Source organism: Spea bombifrons, chromosome 8 (assembly GCF_027358695.1).
Source record: "Spea bombifrons isolate aSpeBom1 chromosome 8, aSpeBom1.2.pri, whole genome shotgun sequence".
Classification (NCBI taxonomy): Eukaryota; Metazoa; Chordata; class Amphibia; order Anura; family Pelobatidae; genus Spea; species Spea bombifrons.
The window spans coordinates 30534985-30551055 of record NC_071094.1 but is presented as its reverse complement, the minus strand read 5'-3'; the positions used below and the strand labels follow the sequence as shown (position 1 = coordinate 30551055).

The 16071-nt window shown below is 39.8% G+C and overlaps 1 protein-coding gene across 2 annotated transcripts in view; it reads right to left on the bottom strand.

The window, feature by feature from the left end:
* Window positions 1–13129, bottom strand: part of CD99L2 (CD99 molecule like 2) — a 34548-nt gene extending 21419 nt beyond the window's left edge. For both annotated transcript variants that reach the window (XM_053473420.1, XM_053473421.1), the window contains exon 1: window positions 12934–13129. In XM_053473420.1, coding sequence (XP_053329395.1) covers window positions 12934–12994 — 61 coding nt within the window. In that variant the 5' untranslated portion in view covers window positions 12995–13129. The remainder of the gene's footprint in view (window positions 1–12933) is intronic.
* Between the last annotated feature and the right edge of the window lie 2942 nt (window positions 13130–16071).

Here is a 16071-nt window from a genome sequence, read left to right as displayed (position 1 = left end):
TTAATTCTCTGGAGGAGGCGGGGTCACAGCGCGTCATGCTGTAATGCCGTGGGAGCCGCAGTATACTAAGCGCCTGCTGAGCCATCGCGGTGAGTGAAGTGCTTTAGTTGCTTGAGTGCGTGTCTTGGTTTGGAATTGTGTCTGAGTGGGTATATCAGTGTCTGGGTATGTGTGTCACAGTGGGTATGTAAGTGTCTTGGTATGTAAGTGGGTAAATTAGTGTCTGGGTGTGTAAGTGTCCCCCTATATGCCACTCTGCCTCTAGAAATGCCTTATACCCCCTATATGCCAGTCTGTCCCATGATATGCCTTTTAACCCCCCAGAGTGGCATATAGGGGGTTAAAAGGCATATCATGGGCAGAGTGGCATATAGGAGGGTAAAAAGCATATCAGGGAGGCAGAGTGGCATATAGGGGGTATAAGGCATTTCTGGGGGCAGATGTGCATAACTGGGGGGCAGATTGGCAAATTAAAGGACATGAAACAAAAAAAATATTTTTCTAAATCATAGCTTTTATTAAATATGAAAAAATAGTTTACATGAATTAATATTTACTAGTAAAACTTTTTTTTCCTATAGGGTCGTCTTATAATCAGGCATTTTCTTTTTTTCTTAAATTAATATTCAGATTTTGGGGGGTCGTCTTATAATCAGGGTCGTCTTATAATCGAGCAAATACGGTATAAAAAGGGTGTCCCCAAAAAATTCATACTTAGACTATATATATTTTACAGAACTGTAACGTGTAAGATTTGGGGATAATGACAGATCAGTTTTAATACCAAGCCTGTGCTGTAGCTGCTGCCATAATCACACCGGCAAAATATACAAACCAAAAATCACTCAATACCAAAAAAAAACCAACATTTTTGTAAATGATGATGTTTTATGCAGTGAAAACAATAAAAAAATAGACATACTTATATCCAGCACAGTTATTTACTCCATCACATTCCAGTTAGCAGAATGTTAATTCCAGTATTTTCCAATACTGTATCAGAGACTTAAATGTGACAGGGACACTGGGTACAATCACAAACCCCATTACTGATTGGGTTTATTCATTAAACCAAATCTGTCATTTATCCCAAATCCTGTATTTTAAAGCTTGTCACAGTAAATGTAATTGTGTTCAGAGGCTTCCATCGGCAATGCACACAGAATAGAAACATATCTTATATGCATTCCACGGGAGCAGCCATCTAAGCGTCATGTTCTCAGATTCTGATAATTACTCATCCTCATTACCTTACCTCCTTTTTTAATGTACTCAACTGTGGTGTGCTCCAGCAGACGGTGGTCTATTAAGACCCCTGCGCATATGCATGGAAAAAGTGGTGTTTCCCTGCCACTGACTGGGTGCTTTCATTTTTACACACAGAGTACTTTGATATGCGTTCTTCAATAGTATGACTGTCGGGGACATTAAAATTGCCACTTTGAGAATGTTAATACAATTATGCATATTTATAAAAATGCCTCTTGAAGTCCTTCAGTTTTTCTCCATACGTACTCAGAAGAGAATGCATTGATGTGAAACCTAATTATCTGGTAGCTGTAGCCTGCCTTGACATATTGGTTCTACCTGGAAGAAATATGAGCATAATATTCCACAAGCTACAAACTCAATTAGAGGAACAGAGGGCAAAAATCCTCACTGCGATACATATCAAAAATAAAATGTGAGATACATAGAGAATCTTATTCAGCACACACGCGCACGCATACATATTATAGATATAAAACCCATTTCTCGGTTCGTTTTTGACCCATTCATTTTAGAGGAACGAATGACATTCCCTGCCCATTCGTTTCAGACGAAAATCGGGGGAAAGGTGGTTGGGATTTTTAATTTTGGGAATGAAGGCACACCGGGTTATGTCCGCGGAGATGCGGATGAAGATGAAAGATAAAGGAGAGAGGAGAAGATGAAGAACAAGAAGATGCTCTCATTTAAAGTGAATGAGAGTGTGAGAGCGAATGAAAGGGTCTGCTTTGTGGAGGGTCTGGCCTCGTTTTCGTGGCTTCCTACGAATTGCTGAATTGGCCAAAATTCCATTTGCAAGTCCTACAAATCCGAATGTGCAAGTCTAAAATATATATTAGAGGTCACAGAAGATAGTGGTTGCGCATAGAGGAGAAGAAAGTCACAGTAATATAATATGTGGCTGGCACCGTGTGGTAAAGAGTTAGGGAATGGGTACTCACATTTTTTGGGGACTTAAGCAATTAGTCCCACAAAACTTGCATGGACGATACAATCCTCGCCTGGGGATATCTTTAGCAGCAGTCCTGTGTAGTTCTTTTTTTTTTGGTTCTCAGGATAAGGTGCACATAAAAAGTTAAACAGAAATTGGCATAGTGCTTTCTGTATATATATAAAATGAATAAAACAAATAAAAACAGTTCACTATATACTCACAATATGGCGAGCAATAAATGGATTGCTCACACCTTCTGGCGTAGGTGGAATGATCCCCACCAAGGATATAAACTTGCGTGTTTAAAACATTAAAAAGGATACCAGGAGTAGAAAAGAATGGTTTTTAAAAAAAAACTTATTTATTTTCAGGTTTCTGGTTAAAAGCCATTAAAAGGTCAATAAAAATAGCACAAAAAATATATATTATATAACAAACGGAGAAACAAACACTCAGAAGACTTGATGAAAATTAGTGTTGATTATCAAATTATCTTGAAAAAAATCCTGTTTTTTTTTTTTATAAGAAACCAATTTTCATTATATTCAAGCACTCTGAATGCTTCTTTCTCCATTTTTTATATTATTTTTGCTGTGACTGTACCAGTATAATTAGCCCCTGTCCACTGGAGTGCATGGATCAAATGTGCTAAATATATTTATATATTTACAGTGGTGTGGAAAAGACTCCATTGAAGTGCTCTGAAGCAAGGCTGTAAAGATGATTCCTCCGCAATGATGTGAGAGACATACAGAAATCGATTACTTCAATTTATTGCTGCTAAAGGTATTTAGCTATTTAGTATTTAGCAATAGCTACAAGCTATTGAATCATGAGGTGTACTTAGTTTTTTTTTTTCACATGGCTTCTCCATTTTGTTTTATTTTTGTTGTATAAATCGTGACACAGTGTCATATGTCATGTGTTGTTCATCTGAGGTTGTATTTACCCATTTCATTTTAGACATGCTAAGGAACAGATGATTGCTATTATGTCCTGATATGTAAAAATCCTAGACTTCAAAGAGGGTGTGCTTTCCTTTTCACATGATTATAAAAGGCTGGACAAATTCCAGGAGCCAAGTAATGCTTTTTTCACTTATTATTGATGTATTTTTATTAATGTATTATTATTATCCAGAACTAAGAATAACTTTCTTATTCCAATAAGAATATTCATTAGGGGAAATATCAAACCGAGACCCTGATCCCACTCAGTATATCATCTCTTTCTTGAGCTTTTAGAAGAGAGATCTGGATGAGATTTTCTGTAGGGTGCCCTCCTCTGCGTTTTATCGTAATGGACTGTGACAGAAACATAGATTTTATTATGTCTTTTAGTTCTGGTTGCTAAGAGCTAAACAGAAAGGTTAATATCTGTTTTCTCCTCTAGTGCTTCTTTGTATCACCGGCGCTAGTATTTGTTTTCAATTCACGCTCTCTTCACCTCCATGTCATCTTTAAGAAGCATTTTTTAGAGGCGAAGGTCGGGATGAGCAGCTGCTTCCAGGGCCTATCCTCTGCCTAGCCTGCTGCAGACTGGGCCAAATGCTTCTGTAAAAATAATTCTGACATATCAAGGAACCTACACCGCAAACAATGAAATGATTCACACAGAACAGAAGCAGCTGTACCGATATCTGACCTCTCCAATATAGATAGGGACTGTCCAACCCCTACACACAGGAGATGTAAAGCAGAATTCAGTTAGGGTTTTATCTTAAGAGTTAAATGGGAAAAAAAACTTCCTTCAGGATAAAATACAGTGCGGTATACAATATTGTAGTCATTCATTAGTATTAGCCTGGTGTTATCTCATTTTGTTTAAATAAACTTCCTTTATCTGGAGGCGGCCATTGTTGTCCATCATGTGACTATCCTGCTCAAACACCACACCAAGCTGATTCTTTATGGCAATGCTAATGAAGTCCTGCATACCTAATAAAGCCCTTTCCTACGCAGACTTTCCCACTATTAAGACTCTACGGTCTACCGAAAGACACATAGTTATAAAAACAAATCTTTTAAGGCTCATTCTTATGTAATGCTGGTAATAAAAAACTATGACAGGTTCTCATTAACGTCCTTCGATCACAAAAAGTATGACTATATGATATCTTTAACACCGTAGATGTTAATTTGCCGATTGTTGTAGATTGTATGGGTGATTGAGTAGATTAGAGAAATTGATCAGATAATGCTGGTTTCGGCCACTGAGACACCGACCTCAGCTTCTGTGGGGATAATGTTAAAACTAGGATGGCATAGTACATTTAGCAGTTTTTGCTAAGCCTTCCCTGTCAGGAGGCCAACAGCTAGTGTAACAGCGCCTTTTGAGTCCCCGATCATGCGGTTTTGACGGCAGAAGCCAATAGAAGGAATGAGCCGACGACTAGAAAGCCAGGAAAGTCAGTCCAGATCATGCTGGGATCTTGGATCACACCTCTGGGGCCGTTTGTATACATTGTGATCAGAAACGCAATGCTATAGAACCATGCTGGCCTGATAACCATGTGAATAGTACAGAAGGAGATGGAGTGAGAAAGAAGAGGGGGAAAAAAGTTTCTTCTTTAATTCCAAAAAAGAATAATGAAATAGCATGGGTACAACCTGCTTACATTTATAAGGTCTAAAAAGACCCCAAAGGGAATCTCTATTCCAAAAGACTTAAAAAGCTAATAATAATAAAAAATAAATTGTGAGAAAATATTGTATAAAACATAAAAATAAGCTCCAACATTCCACAGCCCTCCTATCAGAAATATAAAAAACCTTTGCTTTCTACAAAATCAAAGTTTTAAAAAAAATGTGTTTATTTTTTTAATTTTTGGTGACGTACTAAATGACTGATGATACACATCAAAAGGTAAATCAATATCAATCCTGGCAAACATATTTGCCGTAGTTTGGCAAAACTGTTGGTTAAATTTATTTTTTTACTTTTTACTAAACTTTTTACTTTTACTTATTTTTTTACAGAAGTGTTAAAAATACATATATAGTTGTCTACTGTTAATTACCATTTAGGTTGTGGTTGTTCCTCTCTGTCCACTGCTTTGTTACATAGTCTCTATGTAAAATCCTGTATCTTTGTATACTGGATACTTGTTTGCGATACCCCATGGCTGGTGTAACACTCATATTCTGATCTAATCACGTATCACTTTTCAAGGTGTCACATTGTATCTGTATGTCTCACGCAACTCAATCCACACAAGTATCTGTACAAAAGAAAGCGTTGCGGTATAACAATGCACGTGGCATGCTCACCACATATAGATACTAGCTCGGAAACAGCAAAAGAAAAGGCCTTGGGTATCCGGTGACTGTCTGATTATACGATTTTAATCTACACTGGAACAGCTACATTAATTTATTGATCTGTATCAGATGTTGTATACTTAATAAACAAACAATTTAAAAAGGGGTTTATCACCATGCTAACAAATGCCATATACACGATATGACCAAAAGTATGTAGACACTTCTACTTATTGAGTTTAGATGTTTCGCCCAAATCAATTGGTAACGGGTGTATAAAATCAAGCACATAGACAGCCATCTCTATAGACAAACGTTGGCAGTAGAATGGGTCGTACTGAAGAGCTCTGTGACTTTAAACGTGCCATAGGATGCCACAAGTCAGTTTGTGAAATTTCTGCCCCTATCCACTGTGAGTCGGATTATAGTGAAGTGAAAGTGTCTAGGAGTTAGAAAGCGGTTGACCTAAGAGGGGCTGTCTAGTGCTAAAGCCTCACACACTCACTTAGGGGGGCTGTCTAGTGTTGAAGCCTCACACACTCACTAAGAGGGGCTGTCTAGTGCTGAAGCAAATAACCTCTGAAGCATTACTCACTACAGATTTCCAAACTGCTTCTGAAAGCAACATCAGCACAGCGGAAGCTTCATGAAATGGGTTTTCATGGCAGGGTAGATGCATACACAAAGATCACTATGCAAGATACCAAGCGTCAGCTTGAGTGGTGTTAAGCACACCGCCACCGAATGCTGGAAAAGTGGAAACGAGTTCTCTGAATTGATGAATCGCACTTCACTATCTGTTAGTCCGATGGATGAACCTGGGTTTGGTGGATGTCTGGAGAAAGCTACCTACTGGAATGCATAGTGCCTACTGTAAAGTTTGGTGGAGGAGTGATAATGGTCTGGGGCTGTTTTTCAGGGTTTGGCCCCTTAATTTCAGTAAAGGGTAATGTTAATGGTGCAGCATACAAATAAATTTTAGACAATTGTATGCTTCCAACCTTGTGGCACCAGTTTGGGGCCCTTTCCTGTTCCACTATGAATGTGCCCCAGTGCACAAAGCAAGGTCCTTATGATATGGTTGGTAAGATATGGTTGGGTAAGTTTGGTATGAAGAAGCTTGACTGGCCGCACAGAGCCCTGACCTCAACCTCATTGAAGGCCTTTGGGATGAACTGAAACAGATTGTGAGCTAGGCCTTCTCGTCCAACATCAGTGCCTGACCTCACAAATGCTCTACTCTGTGAATGGGTAAACTTCCCTTAGAAATACTCTAAAATCCTGTGGGAAGCCTTCTCAGAAGAGTGGAGGCTGTTATAGCCGCAAACGGGGGCCAACCCCATATTAACGCCAATGGTTTTGCAATGGGATGGCCAACAAGTTCATATAGGTGTGATGATCATGTAGTGTATATAAAACCACTTTAAATGTTCTAGCTTTGTTCTATGGTCTACTGTAGTTTGATTATTCCAAATTAAAATATAATAATACTACTACAATATGAAAACTTGGGAGTTTTTTCCCCATGAAGCCTGCCAAACCAGGATCCTAATAGCTCTCACCAAAGCTATGGGCAGCTCAAAGAGGTAAAGAATTGCATTATTGTCCAGACCCTTTTTGGTTAAACCTGTTCTGAATGAGTCCTGTTTAAATGGTCTACACTCCTCTACACTTTTCATGATGCAGATAACAGTGACATTATGTGACCTCCCTGTTATAGCAGAGCAGTGCTTGGAGGATTAAGTGTTGCACTCACTATAAGCAATGCTTGGGGAGTAAAAGGGTTAACCTAGCTTACATAACTCCAGCCTCACATGCATTTACATGCTACAGCATGAAATTGGAATATTTAGTAACATTCAAGAAGATTTACAATCAATATTTAGTAACATTCAAGAAGAGACTGCATGTAAGTCTTGCAAGGCACACTCGTGTGAGTTGGAAGAGCCCTTAAGGGCTGCCAGGCATAAAATGGGATAAAAAATTTTGACTTTTGGTAGATCAAAATATCACAAAATGACAAATAATTTCTAAACAAGAACAGATTAATAATGAGATTTAAATTAAATTATTGTCCCCAGAAACGATGCCAGTTCCAGTTTTACCTCTTCGATTGTAGTCGATTGGCCTAGGCACCTAGCGTGGGGCGAGGGGATGGGATTTTAGATATGTTGTGTCAAACAAACACATATCACGTAAACTTCTGCCAAACAGCACAAGATTTAGGTAGTTTTAAGAAACAAATCCATTTAAGTGTGACAGTGATAGTTCGGCTTTAAACACTAAACAGAACATTACACTTCTATATCACGTTCAGACGTTTTTCTATATGACAGCACCCAAACAAAACACCCCCTCATTGAACAAAAACGGGTTTGCTTTCCATTATCATGTGTATTTGGAACTCCAATAAGTGGGTAGAACCCGGGTTAAACCCAGGAGTATGGATTGTAGATACTACCCATATAGCACATGCAGCGATTAAAAATATATCTGAGAGCATAAAGTGGTTAAAGAACGGATGTTTGGGCTCATACTGAATAACATCTTGCCTTCCCTTGAATAATACGTCTGTTCCTGGGAATATGGAATCTTAATCCTATGTACTGCCAGAGATATATTAAGATAAGACTGGTGAGACGTACACTCACTCAATAGACTGAACCACAACATCAAGTGACGTCTAAATAAACACAGAGCTATCTCTTGATGTTGCAAGCCGTGAAATAGGAAGTGTATCACAACAAAGGCTGACGGAAGAGCCGTACTGGTGAATTCAGCAGCCAATTTGGAAGTGATAGCTTTTTCTAGTATACTACACAGGCCATGAGGAGTTCAAGCTTCAACTAAACTTTTGAAGGATTTGTCACAAAACAGAGACAGCTGAAGCTCCTACAACCTGAACCTTACTTAGAGCAGCTCATTGAAGATCTAACATGGACATCTAGCATGTACATGGAAAAGGAAAACCACAACTATTTAATATGAATTACACTAACTGCTAAAAGGTTCATGTCAGCAGAAATATTGTTTAGAAAACCACAACTATTTAATATGAATTACACTAACTGCTAAAAGGTTCATGTCAGTCATGTTTAGAAGACATGACTCCCTGACTGATGGGGCAAATCAAGGACCCAGTAAAAGTAATATAGGGATGCTGGAACCCTAATACACCAGCCTTATAAAAAAGGAGGAAGCCATGAAGGTCACAACACACGTGATGGTGCCGCCCCATGGCCTTAGCCTAAATATGTTTAAAAACACGAATTTAATATTTTACCCAGTAAGGGGAAAGTACATACGAGGTTCATTTTGTATTCTACCAATGTATGGAAAATTAATTCCAAGCATATACAACAATAACTATGGGGATAATTCACATAATGTAAGGCGTGAATAATCTAAATATTGCCTGCTCGCTATCACCATATCACGCTAAATTAAGTCAACATCAAGTCCACAATTATTTTTGGGGTCTTTTAGCCCCAATTTGAGACATTAAATTCTTTACCATGACCTCACGCAACTAGTATACCTAATCACATCTCTTTCTCCTCACCCCAATGTTACAACAACTGTCAAACATTACCTTAGAGGAAAAGTAACAAAACATAAGGGGTGATTAATTTAAACACAGGATCGCGCTTTTGCATCTTTTGACTTTCATAAAGTTTTGGCTAAAATCAAGCTCCTTTGAATAGGAAAACTTGATCCATTGGAATTGAGATTAGGCATGTTGCAGGCCAATGTGTTTCTGCCCCCTGAGTGCTCTCCTGTGTTGGATCACACCATTCACTACACTGAATGTTGCTGATAAGTACACAGAATGCACCCGGACCCTTTGCCTGCTTTTTATTTTGGCTGGCGGGTGCAAGGGAACTTGTAGTGAAGTGTATGGGGCATTGGGTACTGTGAGCTACAAAGCAGAAAAACATCTGAGTGTCCCCCGGAAGGTTTCAGCAAAATCCCCCTATGCATTTGCCTCTTTAACCACCCCTAGCTCTTAGGCTTGTAGTAGATGTATTCTGCCAAAAGTATCTATGTGCCAAAGCCCGTTAGTGGGGCTCTATGGGACATTAGAGCGTCCCTTCAACATGGTCTTAGAAAACTGTGAGCTATTATCACTACATACAATAATACTGCTTTACAGGAGTCAAACATGTGCTTTGATTACATGAGTGTAACATGGGCAATATGGACAGGCCAGTGACCTCTTCCTGATTAGCCGCTACATTTGTAACCATGTGTTACCTGTTTTAGAAGCAGAAATCAGGAGAAGGTTGGGATGCAACACTTGAGTCATTCGAACGATTCGAAATTCTAAAACCAAAGCTTTTTGTTTGCGATCCTCGGTGACTGTAGATAAGAATGTATTATCGGGCACGAGGAGATAAGAGATGTAAACTAAGCCACGTGCAGACACGCCATGTATCCGAACCGTCTTCTATGTGGAAAGAACGGAGAGCGATTTTATAGTAAAGCACTAAATGTGGCACAATCACGGTGGATACTTGGAATGTTCTGCCCACTGCACCATATTGAACACACTGCACCAAAATTGCTATTTTTTTTTTAATATACTGATGGACCCCTTGTACCTGCGCTCTGCATTTAATTCAAAATTTAATCTCAGCAGGGTTTGATCAGTGTTGGCCATGGAAAGGAAATACGACAGTTTGGTAAAGAAGATGCTTTGATAACAGAATTTCATTAGAATGTAAGCTCCTGAGATTAGGTAGGTTTATTCCCCAGTTACTTTACACATTTGAGTCTGGGATTGCTTATACGAATATACAGTAATACAGGGACAGCGACAGCAAAATACAGAGATTGTGAATTAAGAATTCACACTAAGAGTGAATAAGAAACCCATGGTTAATTTAGATTGTCCGTGTGAAGTGAAATATTTGGCCCAAGGATCCTCTGAGAGACAGAATATTAATGAGGATCTTCCAGACACAAAGAGGTAAGAAGATGTTGGAATAAACTCTAGATTGTAAACTCATTAGAGCAGGGTCCTCCGCAAATTGTTATGTTACATACTACTTGTTATATCCCGTCTACCCATTGTACAGCGCTATGTTATTTAATGGCGCTATATAACACAAATAATAATAATAATATAAACACCCTCAATTCTGGTACATAATTGGCACAAAGTGAGACAGTTTATAACAACAAAAGGAAACTCTTACCATATACAATGCCGAGACGGCCAGAAAATCAGATATTCTATACAATAACTCACACCTCAGTCATAATCTAAATAAAAAACAGCAGGAGACGAGACCAAGGACCTGGTTTGAGTCTTTAAAACAGGCAGACTAGGTGGGCCTATCAGTTCTTATCGGCTGTCAAATTCTACGGCTATATATAAAACCTCACTAATTAAAAAAAATACGAAGTCAAAAGTAAATAATATTAAACGAGACATATAATAATAATTATTAATTATTATTATGATGATGAACAAATGTTTAAAATATTTGCATTGAATGAGAAAAAATAAACTATATCAGCACCCTTTTTTGTTTATTTAGCATTTTTATGATTATAATAATAGGCCCATCAATGTGTAGTGCTATAGGTAAGAATAGCACGTCTATGGCTTCTAATCTATATGGGATTCTAGAACTATACCGGTATATGTTTCTTCTGGAACACGTGTAAGGATCAGGGTGCATTAATACAATAAGCGCCCCACGCTGAGATCTGATCTTAATAACATAATTCCTCCAACCCAGCTCTACATCAACCACATCAGTCCACATCAGAACATAAATGGTTTGATGCAGTCCTTCTGTAATCCCAAAGCTATTCAACAAAATGAAAAGGATTAGCTATTTCTATTCGAGAAAAACAAAAAAAAACACGCCAAATGTTGATGCCGCAGAATTCCTGAACACAAAAAAAGCACGGAACTTGTTTGAAAGTTTAAACAGCCAGCGCTAATAATTTCCATGGGAGGACGATATCCTTATCATTACAGAAACTTCCATCACAGGTCATAGAAACATAGAATGTGCCGGCAGATACGACTCATTCAGCCCAATCACTCTGCCCATTTTTCCTGATTTAAAGACTCAGTTGTTGGCCTCCTCTTAGATTCAGGAGAACCATATGCCTATCCCATTCATGTTTCAACTCTGTTACTGTATTAGCCTCTACTGGGAGTCTGTTCCACCTATCTACTGCCGACCTAGTAAAGTAAAGCTTCCTTACAAATCATCTAAGCCCCTGATCCTCTAGTCATAGATCGTGTCCTACTGCTCTAAAAGTTCTCCTTTGAAATGATTCATGAAATGCATGTCACATAGCTTTTCATTAGAGTACAACTTTGTATTATTCATGAAGCAACAGTATACACCACAGCACTGCCCCAACGGCACAAAACTGGAATGTTTAATGGATGTTACATAATATGACAGGTGCTGGATGCTTAAGCATGGGTCGTGACATAACACCTTAATACCAACAGAGTCAAGTTCTGGCCAAGAGTCTAATCTGTATGAAGAAGTCCTCATCTGCCCAACGTTCCATAGTTTGATGACTACAAGACATGTCCCTACTGGAATATTAAGGGTTCCAGCTGTCTGAAGCATCCACTTTTGGGAAATATAAAATGAGACAAGGAAGACATAAAGATCATGCACACTCTTCTTGGATGTTACGTCTGGGATCCCTTTGAGTGTCCTCAACAAATAAGTCTCCAGGGTTGTGTCCTTCTGATCGTCGTGAGAGTAACATACATGAACATGCTATGGTCACACATGTAATTTTGATTCTCATTAGAGATCGTACATTTTGGAATTTAATGAATGCCACCTCCACGACAATACAGTAGGAGGTCAGGTTTGTTTTGGATTTGGAGACCATTGTGGTTTTTGAAGCAGATTCACAGACATCATCATACTGAAAAACTGAATTAATGCTGCTGAGAAACAACCGGTCCTAATGTAGCCAAACAGCCATCCCCACAGCCAAGGGAACAGGGTTACCCTTCATATAAAGGACCCAGTACAGCCATCTGTTGCCAAAGCCATCTGGTTAGATGTGTCAGGGGTGGGTTTGGAGAACATCTGGGAAGATCTGGCTGCCTGGGAAGCCAAAAGCATACAACCTGCCAGCCATTAACCCTTACTGTCCCAGACAGACAGGGCACTAGAGAATTCAGCCAAAGCACAAGGGGCATTTTGCTTAAAATTTAGGAAATTTGCTGATTCCAGATTCTTAATGACATCATAATGCAATTTCAATAAACTGGTTAATAGCCCGAGATACGTCTGAATAACCAAAGTACAAAAGCAGATGAACTAAACTTACTGCTGATGCCCCATTAGCGCATTATATATATTTTTATATATGTATATACACACATATTATATATGCATGGCTCCGTTAAGCGGGATGCCCGGTGCGCACAGCGTTACTGTAAGCGTGTAGGCCGTTGTGTAGGCTGCCGCTCACCTCTGCAGGTCACAGCCAGTAAAGCCAGAGCAAGTACCGCAGACACGCTGCCTTTCGCCATCTTGCAGCCCCGGGAGCCGAATGCCGTTCAATCGTGGAGAAGCTGCCGCGCCGCGTACCGCACCAAGCCCCGGCCGCAGGGAGAGGGGGAGAGCGGAGAAGTGATTCCAGCCTCAGCCCGGAGACGGAGAGTCAGTGTGCGGGGAGGGGGAGGAGCCCGGAGACCCGCCCAGCCCCTGTGGGTTACGGGGGGCTGCACAGTGCTGAGTACTCATCCATGTCCCCTGATACAGTAACAGTACTGAGTACTCATCCGTGTCCCCTGATACAGTAACAGTACTGAGTACTCATCCATGTCCCCTAATACAGTAACAGTACTCGGTACTCATCCGTGTCCCCTGATACAGTAACAGTACTGGGTACTCATCAATTTACCCTAATACAGTCAGCGTACTGAGTACTCATCCATGTACCCTAATACAGTAACAGTACTGAGTATTCATCCGTGTCCCCTGATACAGTAACAGTACCGAGTACTCATCCATGTCCCCTAATACAGTAACAGTACTCGGTACTCATCCGTGTCCCCTGATACAGTAACAGTACTGGGTACTCATCAATTTACCCTAATACAGTCAGCGTACTGAGTACTCATCCATGTACCCTAATACAGTAACAGTACTGAGTACTCATCCGTGTCCCCTGATACAGTAACAGTACCGAGTACTCATCCATGTACCCTAATACAGTAACAGTACTGAGTACTCATCCGTGTCCCCTAATACAGTAACAGTACTCGGTACTCATCAATGTCCCCTAATACAGTAACAGTACTCGGTACTCATCAATTTACCCTAATACAGTAACCGTACTGAGTATTCATCCGTGTCCTCTAATACAGTAACAGTATTGAGTACTCATACGTGTCCCCTAATACAGTAACCGTACTAAGTACTCATCCGTGTCCCCTAATACAGTAACAGTACTGAGCCCACTTACCTGTCACTGTGTGCAGCTGTATTTATGTGTGTATGTTGGTATATGTGTATGTTAGTGTAAGTATGTGCGTGTAACTATGTTATTGTGGATATGTAGGTATAATACTGTGTGTAGCTATGCTACTGTATGTGTATATGTTAGTATGTGTGTGTAAGTATGTTAGTATGTTAGTGTGTGGAAATATGTTACTGTGTGCGGAAGTACATATCTTTATATGTGTAAGTATGTTAGTGTGTGTAAGCATTGTACTGTGTGTGTGTCGGAGGAGCTGGGTCCCAACCTAACATCTCACACGCGGCCACAGCCTTTTTTTGTTAGTGAAGCAGCAGTGTGTGTATATGTTAGTGAAGCAGTAGTGTGTATATGTTAGTGAAGCAGCAGTGTGTATATGTTAGTGAAGCAGCAGTGAGTATATGTTAGTGAAGCAGCGGCGTGTATATATGTTAGTGAAGCAGCAGGGTGTGTATATGTTAGTGAAGCAGTAGTGTGTATATGTTAGTGAAGCAGCAGTGTGTATATGTTAGTGAAGCAGCAGTGAGTATATGTTAGTGAAGCAGCGGTGTGTATATATGTTAGTGAAGCAGCAGGGTGTGTATGTTAGTGAAGCAGTAGTGTGTGTATATGTTAGTGAAGCAGCAGTGTGTGTATATGTCAGTGAAGCAGCAGTGTTTGTATATGGTAGTGAAGCAGTAGTGTGTGTATATGTCAGTGAAGCAGCAGTGTGTGTATATGTCAGTGAAGCAGCAGTGTGTGTATATGTTAGTGAAGCAGCAGTGTGTATATATGTTAGTGAAGCAGCAGTGTGTATATGTCAGTGAAGCAGCAGTGTGTATATATGTTAGTGAAGCAGCGGTGTGTATATGTCAGTGAAGCAGCAGTGTGTATATATGTTAGTGAAGCAGCGGTGTGTATATGTCAGTGAAGCAGTAGTGTGTATATATGTTAGTGAAGCAGCAGTGTGTATATATGTTAGTGAAGCAGCAGTGTGTATATATGTTAGTGAAGCAGTAGTGTGTATATGTTAGTGAAGCAGCAGTGTGTATATGTTAGTGAAGCAGCAGTGAGTATATGTTAGTGAAGCAGCGGTGTGTATATATGTTAGTGAAGCAGCAGGGTGTGTATGTTAGTGAAGCAGTAGTGTGTGTATATGTTAGTGAAGCAGCAGTGTGTGTATATGTCAGTGAAGCAGCAGTGTTTGTATATGGTAGTGAAGCAGTAGTGTGTGTATATGTCAGTGAAGCAGCAGTGTGTGTATATGTCAGTGAAGCAGCAGTGTGTGTATATGTTAGTGAAGCAGCAGTGTGTATATATGTTAGTGAAGCAGCAGTGTGTATATGTCAGTGAAGCAGCAGTGTGTATATATGTTAGTGAAGCAGCAGTGTGTATATGTCAGTGAAGCAGCAGTGTGTATATATGTTAGTGAAGCAGCGGTGTGTATATGTCAGTGAAGCAGTAGTGTGTATATATGTTAGTGAAGCAGCGGTGTGTATATGTCAGTGAAGCAGCAGTGTTTGTATATGGTAGTGAAGCAGTAGTGTGTGTATATGTCAGTGAAGCAGCAGCGTTTGTATATGTCAGTGAAGCAGCAGTGTGTATATATGTTAGTGAAGCAGCAGTGTGTATATATGTTAGTGAAGCAGCAGTGTGTATATGTCAGTGAAGCAGCAGTGTGTCTATATGTCAGTGAAGCAGCACTGTGTATATATGTTAGTGAAGCAGCGGTGTGTATATGTCAGTGAAGCAGTAGTGTGTGTATATGTTAGTGAAGCAGCAGTGTGTCTATATGTCAGTGAAGCAGCACTGTGTATATATGTTAGTGAAGCAGCGGTGTGTATATGTCAGTGAAGCAGTAGTGTGTGTATATGTTAGTGAAGCAGCAGTGTGTATATATGTTAGTGAAGCAGCAGTGTGTATATGTCAGTGAAGCAGCAGTGTGTCTATATGTCAGTGAAGCAGCAGTGTGTATATGTCAGTGAAGCAGCAGTGTGTATATGTCAGTGAAGCAGCAGTGTGTATATATGTTAGTGAAGCAGCGGTGTGTATATGTCAGTGAAGCAGTAGTGTGTGTATATGTTAGTGAAGCAGCAGTGTGTCTATATGTCAGTGAAGCAGCAGTGTGTATATGTCAGTGAAGCAGCA